General features: G+C 39.6%; 1 protein-coding gene across 1 annotated transcript in view; it reads right to left on the bottom strand.

Annotated features, from left to right (window-relative positions):
• Positions 1 to 20,531, bottom strand: part of HEATR5A (HEAT repeat containing 5A) — a 373,796-nt gene that overhangs the window by 136,331 nt on the left and 216,934 nt on the right. The window contains exon 29 of the mRNA XM_053697931.1: positions 19,148 to 19,275. Coding sequence (XP_053553906.1) covers positions 19,148 to 19,275 — 128 coding nt within the window. The remainder of the gene's footprint in view (positions 1 to 19,147; positions 19,276 to 20,531) is intronic.

The following is a 20,531-nucleotide window of genomic DNA, read 5'->3' as shown; positions in this document are numbered from 1 at the left end:
TTCAGCTCTGTATGCTGAACCAGTGGTGCAGAGATTACACAAAGATATCTCAATTAATATCTTTAAAACCGATTGTACGACACTCTCTGACGTGGTGGACAGATCACCATTGTTTAGTTCAGGGGGCTTCTTTTGTTCTTCCGGCCTGGACTGTAATTTCAAGAGATGCAAGTCTGACAGGTTGGGGAGCTGTTTGGGGGTCTCTGACAGCACAAGGGGTTTGGGAATCTCAGGAGGTGAGATTACCAATCAATATTTTGGAACTCTTCAGTCATGGCCTCTTCTAAAGAGAGAATCATTCATTTGTTTTCAGACAGACAATGTCACAACTGTGGCATACATCAATCATCAAGGAGGGACTCACAGTCCTCTGGCTATGAAAGAAGTATCTCGAATACTGGTATGGGCGGAATCCAGCTCCTGTCTAGTTTCTGCGGTTCATATTCCAGGTATAGACAATTGGGAAGCGGATTATCTCAGTCGCCAAACGTTACATCCGGGCGAATGGTCTCTTCACCCAGAGGTATTTCTTCAGATTGTTCAAATGTGGGGACTTCCAGAAATAGATCTGATGGCTTCTCATCTAAACAAGAAACTTCCCAGGTATCTGTCCAGATCCAGGGATCCTCAGGCGGAAGCAGTGGATGCATTGTCACTTCCTTGGAAGTATCATCCTGCCTATCTCTTTCCGCCTCTAGTTCTTCTTCTAAGAGTAATCTCCAAAATTCTGAAGGAATGCTCGTTTGTTCTGCTGGTGGCTCCAGCATGGCCTCACAGGTTTTGGTATGCGGATCTTGTCCGGATGGCCTCTTGCCAACCGTGGACTCTTCCGTTAAGACCAGACCTTCTGTCGCAAGGTCCTTTTTTCCATCAGGATCTCAAATCCTTAAATTTAAAGGTATGGAGATTGAACGCTTGATTCTTAGTCAAAGAGGTTTCTCTGACTCTGTGATTAATACTATGTTACAGGCTTGTAAATCTGTATCTAGAAAGATATATTATAGAGTCGGGAAGACTTACATTTCATGGTCCCTTTCTCATCATTTTTCCTGGCATTCTTTTAGAATTCCGAGAATTTTACAGTTTCTTCAGGATGGTTTGGATAAAGGTTTGTCTGCAAGTTCCTTGAAAGGACAAATCTCTGCTCTTTCTGTTCTTTTTCACAGAAAGATTGCTAATCTTCCTGATATTCATTGTTTTCTACAAGCTTTGGTTCGTATAAAACCTGTCATTAAGTCAATCTATCCTCCTTGGAGTTTGAATTTGGTTCTGGGGGCTCTTCAAGCTCCTCCGTTTGAACCTATGCATTCTTTGGACATTAAATTACTTTCTTGGAAAGTTTTGTTTCTTTTGGCCATCTCTTCTGCTAGAAGAGTTTCTGAATTATCTGCTCTTTCTTGTGAGTCTCCTTTTCTGATTTTTCATCAGGATAAGGCGGTGTTGCAAACTTCTTTTAAATTTTTACCTAAGGTTGTGAATTCTAACAACATTAGTAGAGAAATTGTGGTTCCTTCATTGTGTCCTAATCCTAAGAATTCTAAGGAGAGATCATTGCATTCTTTGGATGTAGTTAGAGCTTTAAAATATTATGTTGAAGCTACTAAGAATTTCCGAAAGACTTCTAGTCTATTTGTTATCTTTTCCAGTTCTAGGAAAGGTCAGAAGGCCTCTGCCATTTCTTTGGCATCTTGGTTAAAATCTTTAATTCATCATGCTTATGTCGAGTCGGGTAAAACTCCGCCTCAAAGGATTACAGCTCATTCTACTAGGTCAGTTTCTACTTCCTGGGCGTTTAGGAATGAAGCTTCGGTTGATCAGATTTGCAAAGCAGCAACTTGGTCTTCTTTGCATACTTTTACTAAATTCTACCATTTTGATGTGTTTTCTTCTTCTGAAGCAGTTTTTGGTAGAAAAGTACTTCAGGCAGCTGTTTCAGTTTGATTCTTCTGCTTATAATTTCAGTTTTTTTCATTATAAGATTTAAACTTTATTTTGGGTGTGGATTATTTTCAGCGGAATTGGCTGTCTTTATTTTATCCCTCCCTCTCTAGTGACTCTTGCGTGGAAGATCCACATCTTGGGTAGTCATTATCCCATACGTCACTAGCTCATGGACTCTTGCTAATTACATGAAAGAAAACATAATTTATGTAAGAACTTACCTGATAAATTCATTTCTTTCATATTAGCAAGAGTCCATGAGGCCCACCCTTTTTGTGGTGGTTATGATTTTTTTGTATAAAGCACAATTATTCCAATTCCTTATTTTTTATGCTTTCGCACTTTTTTCTTATCACCCCACTTCTTGGCTATTCGTTAAACTGATTTGTGGGTGTGGTGAGGGGTGTATTTATAGGCATTTTGAGGTTTGGGAAACTTTGCCCCTCCTGGTAGGAATGTTAATATGAAAGAAATGAATTTATCAGGTAAGTTCTTACATAAATTATGTTTTTCCTAATGAATCAATGTGAGCCCAAAAAGATATAAGTGGCGGTCAACTCCACCATGTATGCAACTTATCCCGATTCCCCACAATATCTACAAGGTAAGTCAGAGGTATTCTAAATACATTTTAACGTTAAATACCAACAGGTAAGAATTTAACGGTGGGGAAATTGGGGATGTGTGTGTTCTATGGAAGATTTGCTGCCACTGCTTAGCATCTAATTCCTCCCTTAATGCTCTATGCCAGTTACAGGTGTAGCTAGAAAGTTTCTCAATCTATTTAAATTAATTTCCATTTATTTGTTAAGGATCTGCAAAGTATGTATTTTAGATAAGGCTAGTTTTAAATGGGACCCTTTATGTGTCCCTTTAAACCAGAAATTTCCTTTTTTTACATTTGATTGTAAGTCTGGCACTAGTGTCATTTGAAGAGATGTAAAGTATGATTTTTTTTTCTTGTTGTTTTTTAAATTTGCTGTACAACCCCAGCATTTTATTGACTTGAATTTCATGCCATTTTATTATATATTTCTCTAATTAAAGGGACATGAAACTCAAATATTTTCTTTCATGATTTAGGTAGAACATATAATTTTAAACAACTTTCTAGTTTACTTCTTTTATCAAATTTGATTCATTCTCTTGGTATCATTTGTTGGAGGAGCAATGCACTACTGGTTTCTAACTGAACACATGGGGGAGCCAATGACAATCATTTTATATATGCAGCCACCAATCAGCAGCTAGAACCTAGATTCTTTGCAGCTCCTGAGCTTTCCCAGATAAACCTTTCAGCAATAGATAACAAGAGAAGGAAGCAAATTAAATAATAGAAGTAAATTGGAAAGTTGTTTAAAATTGTATGCTCTGTCTAAATCATGAATATCTAATTATGACTTTATTGTCCCTTTAATTCATTTGATACATCTATACAAGATGTTTCATCAGTGTTATGTAGGCTATTTGTACGTCAGTAAAGGGCAGAAGTATATGTATTTTTACTGGAACTTATTCAATTACAGAGAAATCAAAGTTATTTTATATATGCATTACAAAAGACAGTAGCGGACCTAGTCAACAGAAGACCCTGGTGCAACATTTTTTTAGGACCCCCAAAGGTAACCGTAGGAAACAATAGTAATAATTTACAAGTGGTCTTTATAATTATTATGAGGATAGATTAGATGGACCTGCAACAAAAAAGGTTCCCAAGCAATAGGGTTGTTCACCTTCTGCACATGCCTTTGTATAGACTGGTTGTTATGGGCTTTCCCAGCATTTGGGCCCTGGTGCCATTACACCTACTGCACCAATGGTAGTTCTGCCCCTGACAAAAGATCTGCACACAAAAGGTTTCAAGAACATTTAACAATGCAAAACTTGCATTGCTTTGCAGTCCAGGACCAACTCTTGAGAAGCCTCTAGAATGCTTTTTACCTCATGTTCTTTGTTGCGGACACACACAGCAGAGCTCTTGGATTTTGTGAAATTCCACAACTAAATTACAGTGTTTTTGCTGTGCATAATAAAAGTTTTATGAGGAATTACATTTTAAAAGAACATAAAACCTAAACATTTTCTTTCATGATTAAGTTACTTCTATTATCTTATTTGCTTTTTTCGCTTGGTATCCTTTGTTAAAAAGCATACCTAGGTAGGCTCAGGAGCTGGCTTCTGATTGGTGGCTGTATTAATATACCTCTTATCATTGGCTTACTGTGTTCAACCATCTCCCAGTAATGCATTGCTACTCATTTAATAATGGATGCCAAGAGAATGAAGGAAAAACAAAATGTATGCTTATCTGATAAATTTCTTTCCGTGCATGGAAAGTCCAGAAGACCTTTGTGGTTTAAATCTTGGAATGCTGATATGAAATCTAATAACTTATATTTGGGTTGTGGATTATTTTTTCAGCATTTGGCTGCTGTTTATTTTTTATCCGTCCCTCTCTAGTGACTCTTGCGTGGAGTTCCACATCTAGGGTATTGATACCCCATACGTCACTAGCTCATGGACTCTTGCCAATTACATGAAAGAAAACAGAATTTATGTAAGAACTTACCTGATAAATTCATTTCTTTCATTTTGGCAAGAGTCCATTAGGCCCACCCTTTTTATGGTGGTTATGATTTTTTGTATAAAGCACAATTATTCCAAATTCCTTTGTTGATGCTTTTTACTCCTTTCTTTATCACCCCACTGAATTGTGGGTGTGGTGAGGGGTGTATTTATAGGCATTTTGAGGTTTGGGAAACTTTGCCCCTCCTGGTAGGATTGTATATCCCATACGTCACTAGCTCATGGACTCTTGCCAATATGAAAGAAATTAATTTATCAGGTAAGTTCTTACATAAATTATGTTTTTAAGCACAATAGCTCCTCTGTTACATCAATTCACATTCTGCCTACTTAGAGAGAAATTGGAAATCAACGCTCATTCCAATGACTTAGCGCTGTTTACAGCAATTTGAAACAGTAACTCTAATTTTACAAGATGATGTAGGCTTATAATTTAATAGAGCACCAGTAGGTTGCAGATTAAATTGTTGTCCAAAAAGGTATTTCTTTCATGTAATTAGCAAGAGTCCATGAGCTAGTGACGTATGGGATATACATTCCTAACAGGAGGGGCAAAGTTTCCCAAACCTCAAAATGCCTATAAATACACCCCTCACCACACCCACAAATCAGTTTTACAAACTTTGCCTCCTATGGAGGTGGTGAAGTAAGTTTGTGCTAGATTCTACGTTGATATGCGCTCCGCAGCAGGTTGGAGCCCGGTTTTCCTCTCAGCGTGCAGTGAATGTCAGAGGGATGTGAGGAGAGTATTGCCTATTTGAATTCAATGATCTCCTTCTACGGGGTCTATTTCATAGGTTCTCTGTTATCGGTCGTAGAGATTCATCTCTTACCTCCCTTTTCAGATCGACGATATACTCTTATATACCATTACCTCTACTGATTCTCGTTTCAGTACTGTTTTGGCTTTCTACTACATGTAGATGAGTGTCCTGGGGTAAGTAAGTCTTATTTTCTGTGACACTCTAAGCTATGGTTAGGCACTTTTATATAAAGTTCTAAATATATGTATTCAAACATTTATTTGCCTTGACTCAGGATGTTCAAACATTCCTTATTTCAGACAGTCAGTTTCATATTTGGGATAATGCATATGAATAATCAATTTTTTTCTTACCTTAAAATTTGACTTTTTTCCCTGTGGGCTGTTAGGCTCGCGGGGGCTGAAAATGCTTCATTTTATTGCGTCATTCTTGGCGCAAAACTTTGTTTCTGTTTCCGGCGTCATACGTTTTGCCGGAAGTTGCGTCATTTTTGACGTTTTTTTTGCGCCAAAAGTGTCGGCGTTCCGGATGTGGCGTCATTTTTGCCGCCAAAAGCATTTAGGCGCCAAATAATGTGGGCGTCTTTTTTGGCGCTAAAAAATATGGGCGTCACTATTGTCTCCACATTATTTAAGTCTCATTATTTATTGCTTCTGGTTGCTAGAAGCTTGTTCACTGGCATTTTTTCCCATTCCTGAAACTGTCATTTAAGGAATTTGATCAATTTTGCTTTATATGTTGTTTTTTCTATTACATATTGCAAGATGTCCCAGATTGACACTGAGTCAGAAGATACTTCTGGAAAAACACTGCCTGGTGCTGGATCTACCAAAGTTAAGTGTATCTGTTGTAAACTTATGGTATCAGTTCCTCCAGCTGTTGTTTGTAATGAATGTCATGACAAACTTGTTAATGCAGATAATATTTCCTTTAGTAGTAATGTTACATTACCTGTTGCTGTTCCGTCAACATCTAATACTCAGAGTGTTCCTGTTAACATAAGAGATTTTGTTTCTAAATCCATTAAGAAGGCTTTGTCTCTTATTCCTCCTTCTAGTAAACGTAAAAGGTCTTTTAAAACTTCTCATTTTTCAGATGAATTTTTAAATGAACATCATCATTCTGATTCTGATAATGGTTCCTCTGGTTCAGAGGATTCTGTCTCAGAGGTTGATGCTGATAAATCTTCATATTTATTCAAAATGGAATTTATTCGTTCTTTACTTAAAGAAGTTTTAATTGCATTAGAAATAGAGGATTCTGGTCCTCTTGATACTAAATCTAAACATTTAAATAAGGTTTTTAAATCTCCTGTAGTTATTCCAGAAGTTTTTCCTGTCCCTGATGCTATTTCTGAAGTAATCTCCAGGGAATGGAATAATTTGGGTAATTCATTTACTCCTTCTAAACGTTTTAAGCAATTATATCCTGTGATAAGTTGATGGGGCTATCTCTACTCTTGCTAAACGTACTACTATTCCTACGGCAGATAGTACTTCCTTTAAGGATCCTTTAGATAGGAAGATTGAATCCTTTCTAAGAAAAGCTTACTTATGTTCAGGTAATCTTCTTAGACCTGCTATATCTTTAGCGGATGTTGCTGCAGCTTCAACTTTTTGGTTAGAAGCTTTAGCGCAACAAGTAACAGATCATAATTCTCATAGCATTGTTAATCTTCTTCAACATGCTAATAACTTTATTTGTGATGCCATCTTTGAAATCATTAGAGTTGATGTCAGGTATATGTCTCTATTTTAGCTAGAAGAGCTTTATGGCTTAAAACTTGGAATGCTGATATGTCATCTAAGTCAACTTTGCTTTCCCTTTCTTTCCAGGGTAATAAATTATTTGGTTCTAAGTTGGATTCTATTATCTCAACTGTTACTGGAGGGAAAGGAACTTTTTAACCACAGGATAAAAAAATCTAAAGGTAAATTTAGGTCTAATAATCGTTTTCGTTCCTTTCGTCACAATAAGGAACAAAAGCCTGATCCTTCACCCACAGGAGCGGTATCAGTTTGGAAACCATCTCCAGTCTGGAATAAATCCAAGCCTTTTAGAAAACCAAAGCCAGCTCCCAAGTCCACATGAAGGTGCGGCCCTCATTCCAGCTCAGCTGGTAGGGGGCAGATTACGATTTTTCAAAGAAATTTGGATCAATTCAATTCACAATCTTTGGATTCAGAACATTGTTTCAGAGGGGTACAGAATTGGCTTCAAGATAAGGCCTCCTGCAAAGAAATTTTTTCTTTCCCGTGTCCCAGTAAATCCAGCGAAAGCTCAAGCATTTCTGAAATGTGTTTCAGATCTAGAGTTGGCTGGAGTAATTATGCCAGTTCCAGTTCTGGAACAGGGGATGGGGTTTTATTCAAATCTCTTCATTGTACCAAAGAAGGAGAATTCCTTCAGACCAGTTCTGGATCTAAAAATATTGAATTGTTATGTAAGGATACCAACATTCAAAATGTTAACTATAAGGACTATCCTGCCTTTTGTTCAGCAAGGGCATTATATGTCCACAATAGATTTACAGGATGCATATCTGCATATTCCGATTCATCCAGATCACTATCAGTTTCTGAGATTCTCTTTCCTAGACAAGCATTACCAGTTTGTGGCTCTGCCGTTTGGCCTAGCAACAGCTCCAAGAATTTTTACAAAGGTTCTCGGTGCCCTTCTGTCTGTAATCAGAGAACAGGGTATTGTGGTATTTCCTTATTTGGACGATATCTTGGTACTTGCTCAGTCTTCACATTTAGCAGAATCTCATACGAATCGACTTGTGTTGTTTCTTCAAAATCATGGTTGGAGGATCAATTTACCGAAAAGTTCATTGATTCCTCAGACAAGGGTAACCTTTTTAGGTTTCCAGATAGATTCAGTGTCCATGACTCTGTCTCTGACAGACAAGAGACGTCTAAAATTGATCTCAGCTTGTCGAAACCTTCAATCACAATCATTCCCTTCGGTAGCCTTATGCATGGAAATTCTAGGTCTTATGACTGCTGCATCGGACGCGATCCCCTTTGCTCGTTTTCACATGCGACCTCTTCAGCTCTGTATGCTGAACCAGTGGTGCAGAGATTACACAAAGATATCTCAATTAATATCTTTAAAACCGATTGTACGACACTCTCTGACGTGGTGGACAGATCACCATTGTTTAGTTCAGGGGGCTTCTTTTGTTCTTCCGGCCTGGACTGTAATTTCAAGAGATGCAAGTCTGACAGGTTGGGGAGCTGTTTGGGGGTCTCTGACAGCACAAGGGGTTTGGGAATCTCAGGAGGTGAGATTACCAATCAATATTTTGGAACTCTTCAGTCATGGCCTCTTCTAAAGAGAGAATCATTCATTTGTTTTCAGACAGACAATGTCACAACTGTGGCATACATCAATCATCAAGGAGGGACTCACAGTCCTCTGGCTATGAAAGAAGTATCTCGAATACTGGTATGGGCGGAATCCAGCTCCTGTCTAGTTTCTGCGGTTCATATTCCAGGTATAGACAATTGGGAAGCGGATTATCTCAGTCGCCAAACGTTACATCCGGGCGAATGGTCTCTTCACCCAGAGGTATTTCTTCAGATTGTTCAAATGTGGGGACTTCCAGAAATAGATCTGATGGCTTCTCATCTAAACAAGAAACTTCCCAGGTATCTGTCCAGATCCAGGGATCCTCAGGCGGAAGCAGTGGATGCATTGTCACTTCCTTGGAAGTATCATCCTGCCTATCTCTTTCCGCCTCTAGTTCTTCTTCTAAGAGTAATCTCCAAAATTCTGAAGGAATGCTCGTTTGTTCTGCTGGTGGCTCCAGCATGGCCTCACAGGTTTTGGTATGCGGATCTTGTCCGGATGGCCTCTTGCCAACCGTGGACTCTTCCATTAAGACCAGACCTTCTGTCGCAAGGTCCTTTTTTCCATCAGGATCTCAAATCCTTAAATTTAAAGGTATGGAGATTGAACGCTTGATTCTTAGTCAAAGAGGTTTCTCTGACTCTGTGATTAATACTATGTTACAGGCTTGTAAATCTGTATCTAGAAAGATATATTATAGAGTCGGGAAGACTTACATTTCATGGTCCCTTTCTCATCATTTTTCCTGGCATTCTTTTAGAATTCCGAGAATTTTACAGTTTCTTCAGGATGGTTTGGATAAAGGTTTGTCTGCAAGTTCCTTGAAAGGACAAATCTCTGCTCTTTCTGTTCTTTTTCACAGAAAGATTGCTAATCTTCCTGATATTCATTGTTTTCTACAAGCTTTGGTTCGTATAAAACCTGTCATTAAGTCAATCTATCCTCCTTGGAGTTTGAATTTGGTTCTGGGGGCTCTTCAAGCTCCTCCGTTTGAACCTATGCATTCTTTGGACATTAAATTACTTTCTTGGAAAGTTTTGTTTCTTTTGGCCATCTCTTCTGCTAGAAGAGTTTCTGAATTATCTGCTCTTTCTTGTGAGTCTCCTTTTCTGATTTTTCATCAGGATAAGGCGGTGTTGCAAACTTCTTTTAAATTTTTACCTAAGGTTGTGAATTCTAACAACATTAGTAGAGAAATTGTGGTTCCTTCATTGTGTCCTAATCCTAAGAATTCTAAGGAGAGATCATTGCATTCTTTGGATGTAGTTAGAGCTTTAAAATATTATGTTGAAGCTACTAAGAATTTCCGAAAGACTTCTAGTCTATTTGTTATCTTTTCCAGTTCTAGGAAAGGTCAGAAGGCCTCTGCCATTTCTTTGGCATCTTGGTTAAAATCTTTAATTCATCATGCTTATGTCGAGTCGGGTAAAACTCCGCCTCAAAGGATTACAGCTCATTCTACTAGGTCAGTTTCTACTTCCTGGGCGTTTAGGAATGAAGCTTCGGTTGATCAGATTTGCAAAGCAGCAACTTGGTCTTCTTTGCATACTTTTACTAAATTCTACCATTTTGATGTGTTTTCTTCTTCTGAAGCAGTTTTTGGTAGAAAAGTACTTCAGGCAGCTGTTTCAGTTTGATTCTTCTGCTTATAATTTCAGTTTTTTTCATTATAAGATTTAAACTTTATTTTGGGTGTGGATTATTTTCAGCGGAATTGGCTGTCTTTATTTTATCCCTCCCTCTCTAGTGACTCTTGCGTGGAAGATCCACATCTTGGGTAGTCATTATCCCATACGTCACTAGCTCATGGACTCTTGCTAATTACATGAAAGAAAACATAATTTATGTAAGAACTTACCTGATAAATTCATTTCTTTCATATTAGCAAGAGTCCATGAGGCCCACCCTTTTTGTGGTGGTTATGATTTTTTTGTATAAAGCACAATTATTCCAATTCCTTATTTTTTATGCTTTCGCACTTTTTTCTTATCACCCCACTTCTTGGCTATTCGTTAAACTGATTTGTGGGTGTGGTGAGGGGTGTATTTATAGGCATTTTGAGGTTTGGGAAACTTTGCCCCTCCTGGTAGGAATGTTAATATGAAAGAAATGAATTTATCAGGTAAGTTCTTACATAAATTATGTTTTTCCTAATGAATCAATGTGAGCCCAAAAAGATATAAGTGGCGGTCAACTCCACCATGTATGCAACTTATCCCGATTCCCCACAATATCTACAAGGTAAGTCAGAGGTATTCTAAATACATTTTAACGTTAAATACCAACAGGTAAGAATTTAACGGTGGGGAAATTGGGGATGTGTGTGTTCTATGGAAGATTTGCTGCCACTGCTTAGCATCTAATTCCTCCCTTAATGCTCTATGCCAGTTACAGGTGTAGCTAGAAAGTTTCTCAATCTATTTAAAAGGATCTGCAAAGTATGTATTTTAGATAAGGCTAGTTTTAAATGGGACCCTTTATGTGTCCCTTTAAACCAGAAATTTCCTTTTTTTACATTTGATTGTAAGTCTGGCACTAGTGTCATTTGAAGAGATGTAAAGTATGATTTTTTTTTCTTGTTGTTTTTTAAATTTGCTGTACAACCCCAGCATTTTATTGACTTGAATTTCATGCCATTTTATTATATATTTCTCTAATTAAAGGGACATGAAACTCAAATATTTTCTTTCATGATTTAGGTAGAACATATAATTTTAAACAACTTTCTAGTTTACTTCTTTTATCAAATTTGATTCATTCTCTTGGTATCATTTGTTGGAGGAGCAATGCACTACTGGTTTCTAACTGAACACATGGGGGAGCCAATGACAATCATTTTATATATGCAGCCACCAATCAGCAGCTAGAACCTAGATTCTTTGCAGCTCCTGAGCTTTCCCAGATAAACCTTTCAGCAATAGATAACAAGAGAAGGAAGCAAATTAAATAATAGAAGTAAATTGGAAAGTTGTTTAAAATTGTATGCTCTGTCTAAATCATGAATATCTAATTATGACTTTATTGTCCCTTTAATTCATTTGATACATCTATACAAGATGTTTCATCAGTGTTATGTAGGCTATTTGTACGTCAGTAAAGGGCAGAAGTATATGTATTTTTACTGGAACTTATTCAATTACAGAGAAATCAAAGTTATTTTATATATGCATTACAAAAGACAGTAGCGGACCTAGTCAACAGAAGACCCTGGTGCAACATTTTTTTAGGACCCCCAAAGGTAACCGTAGGAAACAATAGTAATAATTTACAAGTGGTCTTTATAATTATTATGAGGATAGATTAGATGGACCTGCAACAAAAAAGGTTCCCAAGCAATAGGGTTGTTCACCTTCTGCACATGCCTTTGTATAGACTGGTTGTTATGGGCTTTCCCAGCATTTGGGCCCTGGTGCCATTACACCTACTGCACCAATGGTAGTTCTGCCCCTGACAAAAGATCTGCACACAAAAGGTTTCAAGAACATTTAACAATGCAAAACTTGCATTGCTTTGCAGTCCAGGACCAACTCTTGAGAAGCCTCTAGAATGCTTTTTACCTCATGTTCTTTGTTGCGGACACACACAGCAGAGCTCTTGGATTTTGTGAAATTCCACAACTAAATTACAGTGTTTTTGCTGTGCATAATAAAAGTTTTATGAGGAATTACATTTTAAAAGAACATAAAACCTAAACATTTTCTTTCATGATTAAGTTACTTCTATTATCTTATTTGCTTTTTTCGCTTGGTATCCTTTGTTAAAAAGCATACCTAGGTAGGCTCAGGAGCTGGCTTCTGATTGGTGGCTGTATTAATATACCTCTTATCATTGGCTTACTGTGTTCAACCATCTCCCAGTAATGCATTGCTACTCATTTAATAATGGATGCCAAGAGAATGAAGGAAAAACAAAATGTATGCTTATCTGATAAATTTCTTTCCGTGCATGGAAAGTCCACAAATCCATTCCAATTACTAGTGGGAATTCAACCCCTGACCAGCAGAAAAAGGCAAAGAACACCCCAGCAGAGTTGCTAAGCGTCACTCCCATTACCCATAATCCCCAGTCATTCGGCCGAAGGAAAATGGAAAAAGAAGATAACACAAGGGTATAGAGGTGCCTGAGGTTTATACAAAAAAAGCCGTCTTAACTCAAATTAAGGGCAGGTCGTGGACTCTCCAAGCCCAGAAAGAAAGAAATGTATCAGGTAAGCATACATTTTGTTTTCTTTCCAATGGCATGGAGAGTCCACGAATCCATTCCAATTACTAGTAGGAACCAATACCCAAACTAGAGGACACAGAATGGAAGGGAGGGAGAACAAGACGGGCGGACCTAAACAGAAGGCACCACCGCTTAAAGAACTTTTCTCCCAAAGGAAGCCTCAGTCGAGGCAAAAGTATCAAATTCATGAAATTTGGAAAAGGTATGCAATGAGGACCAAGTGGCCGCCTTGCAGATTTGCTCCACAGAAGCTTAATTTTTGAAAGCCCAGGAAGAAGAGACAGCCCTAGTGGAAAGAGCCGTAATTCTCTTAGGAGGCTGTTGTCCAGCAGTCTCATAAGCTAACCGGATAACACTTCTCAACCAGAGAGGAAAAGAAGTAAAAGTGGCCTTCTGACCCTTACGCTTACCAGCGAAAACAACGAACAGGGCAATGGATTGCCGAAAATCTTTGGTTGCATGCAGATAAACATTTTAGAGCACGCACAACATCCAGGTTGTGCAATAGACGTTCCTTCTAAAAAAGAAGAGTTGGGACAAAAGGAAGGAACAACAATTTGTTGATTGATGTTGCAATCCGACACTACCATAGGAAGGAATCCTAACTTAGTACGAGGGACTGCCTTATCCGCATGAAAAATAAGGTAAGGAGAATCACATTGTAGAGCCAAAAGCTCAGAGACTCTACGAGCAGAAGAAATAGTGAAGAGAAATAAAACTTTCCAGGATAACAACTTAATATCAACCGAATGCATAGGCTGAAACAGAGCCTGTTGTAAAACTCTAAGAACAAAGGTTAAGACTCCATGGAGGAGCAACAGGTTTAAACACAGGACTGTTTCTGATCAAGGCCTGAACAAGATATTGAACATCTGGCAGATCTGCCAAACGTTTGTGTAAATAATAGACAGTGCAGAAATCTGATCCTTCAGAGTACTGACTGACAAACCTTTCTCCAGGCCATCCTAAAGAAAGGGTAAAATGCAGGGGGAACCTCACCCGACTCCAAGAGAAACACTTAGATTTGCACCAATAAAGATATTTACGCCAAACCTTATCTTATCTTAACCCTAAATCTAACGAGTAAAAGGTTTACGAGCTTGATCCATGGTATCATGACCTTCTCAGAAAAACCTTGCGTAGCTAAAACTAGGCGTTCAAACTCCAAGCAGTCAGCTTCGGAGAATCTAGATTTGGGTGGAGGAAGGGACCCTGAAGTAGATGGTCCTTCTTCAGAGGAAACCTCCAAAGGGGAAGAGACATTGTCAACAGATCCGCGAACCAGATCCTGCGAGGCCAGACAGGAGCTATTAGAATCACAGACACCCTTTCCTGTTTGATATGAGCTATTACTCGAGGAAGGAGGGAAAACGGATGAACAAGAATGTGAGATCGAAGTTCCAAGTTGCAGCTAGAGCATTAATTAGAACTGCTTGAAGATTTCTTGATCTTGACACGTACCTTGGAAGCTTGGCGTTTAGAGACGCCATCAGATCCAACTCCGGAAGTCCCCACCTGAAGGGTTATCAATGAGAATACTTCCGGATGAAGGGCTCACTCCCCTGAATGAAAGGTATGCCTGCTCAAAAATTCTGCTTACCAACAAACATTTGCAGATGGTTTTGAGCCCGCACACTTCTGGTCAAGCGGTAGCTGTGCTAACCTCTACACCACACATCTCTCCCCAATGATAAAGGCAAAGAATGACTGGGGATAATGGGTAATGGGAGTGACACTTAGCAGCTCTGATGGGGTGTTTTTTGCCCCCTCCTGCTGGCCAGGGGTTGAATTCCCACTAGTAATTTGAATGGATTTGTGGACTCTCCCTGCCAATGGAAAGAAATTGATAATAAAAGTTAATTGAAAAGTTATTTAAAAACAGAATTTATGTTTACCTGATAAATTTCTTTCTCCAACGGTGTGTCCGGTCCACGGCGTCATCCTTACTTGTGGGATATTCTCTTCCCCAACAGGAAATGGCAAAGAGCCCAGCAAAGCTGGTCACATGATCCCTCCTAGGCTCCGCCTACCCCAGTCATTCGACCGACGTTAAGGAGGAATATTTGCATAGGAGAAACCATATGGTACCGTGGTGACTGTAGTTAAAGAAAATAAAATATCAGACCTGATTAAAAAAACCAGGGCGGGCCGTGGACCGGACACACCGTTGGAGAAAGAAATTTATCAGGTAAACATAAATTCTGTTTTCTCCAACATAGGTGTGTCCGGTCCACGGCGTCATCCTTACTTGTGGGAACCAATACCAAAGCTTTAGGACACGGATGAAGGGAGGGAGCAAATCAGGTCACCTAAATGGAAGGCACCACGGCTTGCAAAACCTTTCTCCCAAAAATAGCCTCAGAAGAAGCAAAAGTATCAAACTTGTAAAATTTGGTAAAAGTGTGCAGTGAAGACCAAGTCGCTGCCCTACATATCTGATCAACAGAAGCCTCGTTCTTGAAGGCCCATGTGGAAGCCACAGCCCTAGTGGAATGAGCTGTGATTCTTTCGGGAGGCTGCCGTCCGGCAGTCTCGTAAGCCAATCTGATGATGCTTTTAATCCAAAAAGAGAGAGAGGTAGAAGTTGCTTTTTGACCTCTCCTTTTACCTGAATAAACAACAAACAAGGAAGATGTTTGTCTAAAATCCTTTGTAGCATCTAAATAGAATTTTAGAGCGCGGACCACATCCAAATTGTGCAACAAACGTTCCTTCTTTGAAACTGGTTTTGGACACAGAGAAGGTACGATAATCTCCTGGTTAATGTTTTTGTTAGAAACAACTTTTGGAAGAAAACCAGGTTTAGTACGTAAAACCACCTTATCTGCATGGAACACCAGATAAGGAGGAGAACACTGCAGAGCAGATAATTCTGAGACTCTTCTAGCAGAAGAAATCGCAACTAAAAACAAAACTTTCCAAGATAATAACTTAATATCAACGGAATGTAAGGGTTCAAACGGAACCCCCTGAAGAACTGAAAGAACTAAATTGAGACTCCAAGGAGGAGTCAAAGGTTTGTAAACAGGCTTGATTCTAACCAGAGCCTGAACAAAGGCTTGAACATCTGGCACAGCTGCCAGCTTTTTGTGAAGTAATACCGACAAGGCAGAAATCTGTCCCTTCAGGGAACTTGCAGATAATCCTTTTTCCAATCCTTCTTGAAGGAAGGATAGAATCCTAGGAATCTTAACCTTGTCCCAAGGGAATCCTTTAGATTCACACCAACAGATATATTTTATCCAAATTTTGTGGTAAATCTTTCTAGTCACAGGCTTTCTGGCCTGAACAAGAGTATCGATAACAGAATCTGAGAATCCTCGCTTCGATAAAATCAAGCGTTCAATCTCCAAGCAGTCAGCTGGAGTGAAACCAGATTCGGATGTTCGAACGGACCCTGAACAAGAAGGTCTCGTCTCAAAGGTAGCTTCCAAGGTGGAGCCGATGACATATTCACCAGATCTGCATACCAAGTCCTGCGTGGCCACGCAGGAGCTATCAAGATCACCGACGCCCTCTCCTGCTTGATCCTGGCTATCAGCCTGGGGATGAGAGGAAATGGCGGGAACACATAAGCTAGTTTGAAGGTCCAAGGTGCTACTAGTGCATCCACTAGAGCCGCCTTGGGATCCCTGGATCTGGCCCCGTAGCAAGGAACTTTGAAGTTCTGACGAGAGGCCATCAGATCCATGTCTGGAATGCCCCACAGGTGAGTGACTTGGGCAAAGATTTCCGGATGGAGTTCCCACTCCCCCGGATGCAATGTCTGCCGACTCAGAAAATCCGCTTCCCAATTTTCCACTCCTGGGATGTGGATAGCAGACAGGTGGCAGGAGTGAGACTCCGCCCAAAGAATAATTTTGGTTACTTCTTCCATCGCTAGGGAACTCCTTGTTCCCCCCTGATGGTTGATGTACGCAACAGTCGTCATGTTGTCTGATTGAAACCGTATGAACCTGGTCCTCGCAAGCTGGGGCCAGGCCTGGAGAGCATTGAATATCGCTCTCAGTTCCAGAATATTTATCGGTAGAAGAGATTCTTCCCGAGACCAAAGACCCTGAGCTTTCAGGGATCCCCAGACCGCGCCCCAGCCTATCAGACTGGCGTCGGTCGTGACAATGACCCACTCTGGTCTGTGGAACATCATCCCTTGAGACAGATTGTCCAGGGACAGCCACCAACGGAGTGAGTCTCTGGTCCTCTGATTTACTTGTATCTTCGGAGACAAGTCTGTATAGTCCCCATTCCACTGACTGAGCATGCACAGTTGTAATGGTCTTAGATGAATGCGCGCAAAAGGAACTATGTCCATCGCCGCCACCATCAACCCGATCACTTCCATGCACTGAGCTATGGAAGGAAGAGGAACGGAATGAAGTATCCGACAAGAGTCCAGAAGCTTTGTTTTTCTGGCCTCTGTTAGAAAGATCCTCATTTCTAAGGAGTCTATAATTGTTCCCAAGAAGGGAACCCTTGTTGACGGGGATAGAGAACTCTTTTCCACGTTCACTTTCCAGCCGTGAGATCTGAGAAAGGCCAGGACAATGTCCGTGTGAGCCTTTGCTTGAGGAAGGGACGACGCTTGAATCAGAATGTCGTCCAGGTAAGGTACTACTGCAATGCCCCTTGGTCTTAGCACCGCTAGAAGGGACCCTAGTACCTTTGTGAAAATCCTTGGAGCAGTGGCTAATCCGAAAGGAAGCGCCACGAACTGGTAATGTTTGTCCAGGAATGCAAACCTTAGGAACCGATGATGTTCCTTGTGGATAGGAATATGTAGATACGCATCCTTTAAATCCACCGTGGTCATGAATTGACCTTCCTGGATGGAAGGAAGGATTTATTACTGCAATTGCGAAAAAACATGAAGGAATTGTTCAAAATTCACCAAATTTTCACCACAGCGTCTTAAAGCCTTGAAAATATTGCACACCAATTTTGGAAGCTTTAACCCTTAAAATAACGGAACCGGAGCCGTTTTAAGCTTTAAACCCCTTTACAGTCCCTGGTATCTGCTTTGCTGAGACCCAACCAAACCCAAAGGGGAATACGATACCAAATGACGCCTTCAGAAGTCTTTTATAAGTATCAGAGCTCCTCTCACATGCGACTGCATGCCATGCCTCTCAAAAACAAGTGCGCAACACCGGCGCGAAAATGAGACTCTGCCTATGCTTTGGGAAAGCCCCTAAAGAATAAGGTGTCTAAAACAGTGCCTGCCGATATTATTATATCAAAATACCCAGATAAAATGATTCCTCAAGGCTAAATATGTGTTAATAATCAATCGATTTAGCCCAGAAAAAGTCTACAGTTTAAATAAGCCCTAGTGAAGCCCTTATTTACAATCGTAATAAACATGGCTTACCGGATCCCATAGGGAAAATGACAGCTTCCAGCATTACATCGTCTTGTTAGAATGTGTCATACCTCAAGCAGCAAGGGACTGCAAACTGTTCCCCCAACTGAAGTTAATTGCTCTCAACAGTCCTGTGTGGAACAGCCATGGATTTTAGTTACGGTTGCTAAAATCATTTTCCTCATACAAACAGAATTCTTCATCTCTTTTCTGTTTCTGAGTAAATAGTACGTACCAGCACTATTTAAAAATAACAAACTCTTGATTGAATAATGAAAAAACTACAGTTAAACACTAAAAAACTCTAAGCCATCTCCGTGGAGATGTTGCCTGTACAACGGCAAAGAGAATGACTGGGGTAGGCGGAGCCTAGGAGGGATCATGTGACCAGCTTTGCTGGGCTCTTTGCCATTTCCTGTTGGGGAAGAGAATATCCCACAAGTAAGGATGACGCCGTGGACCGGACACACCTATGTTGGAGAAATTGTATGCTCTGACAAATTTAAGAAAACATTTGGGTTTCAGGTCCCTTTAAGTTTAAAGTCCCATCTGCCTGCCCGGCAATACACCATTTCTGCTGTGGCTTTATGTACATCACTAATAGGTTGAGCAAGGCGCTGCATACTATGTATGGCACAGGTAGTAAAGTATCTGATCTGAGCACAGAAAATGGGGAAAAAAGCACAGCATGGGAAGTATATTTTGCATACTGCTTTTTGATCTGCCCTGGACTAAATGTGCATCTTTATACACATTTAGAGTTGCTTTAAGTTATTTGTCTTCTTGTGGATATATTTTCCCATATTTTATGTGCAGGTATCAACATAGTACACCAAATCTGCCATGTTTCTTTCTCTAAAACTATACACACTGTTAATTTTAATTTTAAGAAGAATAATTGGAGGTGAATGATATTTACCTGGTCAGCTCCAATGTGAGTTCTGGGCCATACCCCAATAAGCAATGATTTCAGGGCCCGTAAACAGACAGTGATACTATTCATGGGGGCATCCGCAGGAGGACAGCAAAGAAACTCCACACTAATTCCTGGGGAAAAAAATATAAGGGAAGCTGAATCCTGTCTATTTTTGGTTCATTCTTACAGAAGCATTTAACAATGGTCCTATTTATAAAAATAAATAATAAACATCAATGAGGAAGTCTTAGCAAATGCTACTTTGAGAAACCATCAGATTATAATAAAGAATTTTAAAAAATTGTGCAAACTGTGGATGAATGGGTGACATATTTACTTCTGCTATATAGTGTGTAAACATTGTCCTTGAAGGAAGAGAATCCAGATTCTGAGTAATCTTTTAAAAGTAGATAGATTATATTTATTTATATATATATATATATATATATATATATATATATATATATATATATATATATATATATATATATATATATATATATATATATATGTACACATACATACACACACGTCTTTTTAGCCTGTGTTTTAAGATATAATCTGTAAATTCCATCAAATTGGTCAGTATTGCTTCAGACTTGAAAAAGGAAGACACTCTTCCGAAAGCTTGTCGTCTTATAAATGTAAAGTTAGTCCAATAAAAACATAATTTATGCTTACCTGATAAATGTATTTCTCTTGTAGTGTAGTCAGTCCACGGGTCATCCATTACTTATGGAATATATCTCTTCCCCAACAGGAAGTTGCAAGAGGATCACCCAAGCAGAGCTGCTATATAGCTCCTCCCCTCACATGTCATATTCAGTCATTCGACCAAAACCAGACGAGAAAGGAGAAACCATAGGGTGCAGTGGTGACTGGAGTTTAATTAAAATTTAGATCTGCCTTAAAGACAGGGCGGGCCGTGGACTGACTACACTACAAGAGAAATAAATTAATCAGGTAAGCATAAATTATGTTTTCTCTTGTTAAGTGTAGTCAGTCCACGGGTCATCCATTACTTATGGAATACCAATACCAAAGCTAAAGTACACGGATGAAGGGAGGGACAAGGCAGGAACTTTAAACGGAAGGAACCACTGAATGAAGCACCTTTCTCCAAAAAATAGCCTCCGAAGAAGCAAAAGTGTCAAATTTGTAAAGTTTTGAAAAAGTGTGAAGTGAAGACCAAGTTGCAGCCTTGCAAATCTGTTCAACAGAGGCCTCATTTTTAAAGGCCCAGGTGGAAGCCACAGCTCTAGTAGAATGAGCTGTAATCCTTTCAGGAGGCTGCTGTCCAGCAGTCTCATAGGCTAAACGTATTATGCTACGAAGCCAAAAAGAGAGAGAGGTAGCCAAAGCCTTTTGACCTCTCCTCTGTCCAGAG

The sequence above is a fragment of the Bombina bombina genome, chromosome 1 (assembly GCF_027579735.1).
Source record: "Bombina bombina isolate aBomBom1 chromosome 1, aBomBom1.pri, whole genome shotgun sequence".
Taxonomy (NCBI): Eukaryota; Metazoa; Chordata; class Amphibia; order Anura; family Bombinatoridae; genus Bombina; species Bombina bombina.
This window is presented reverse-complemented; position numbering and strand designations above follow the sequence as displayed.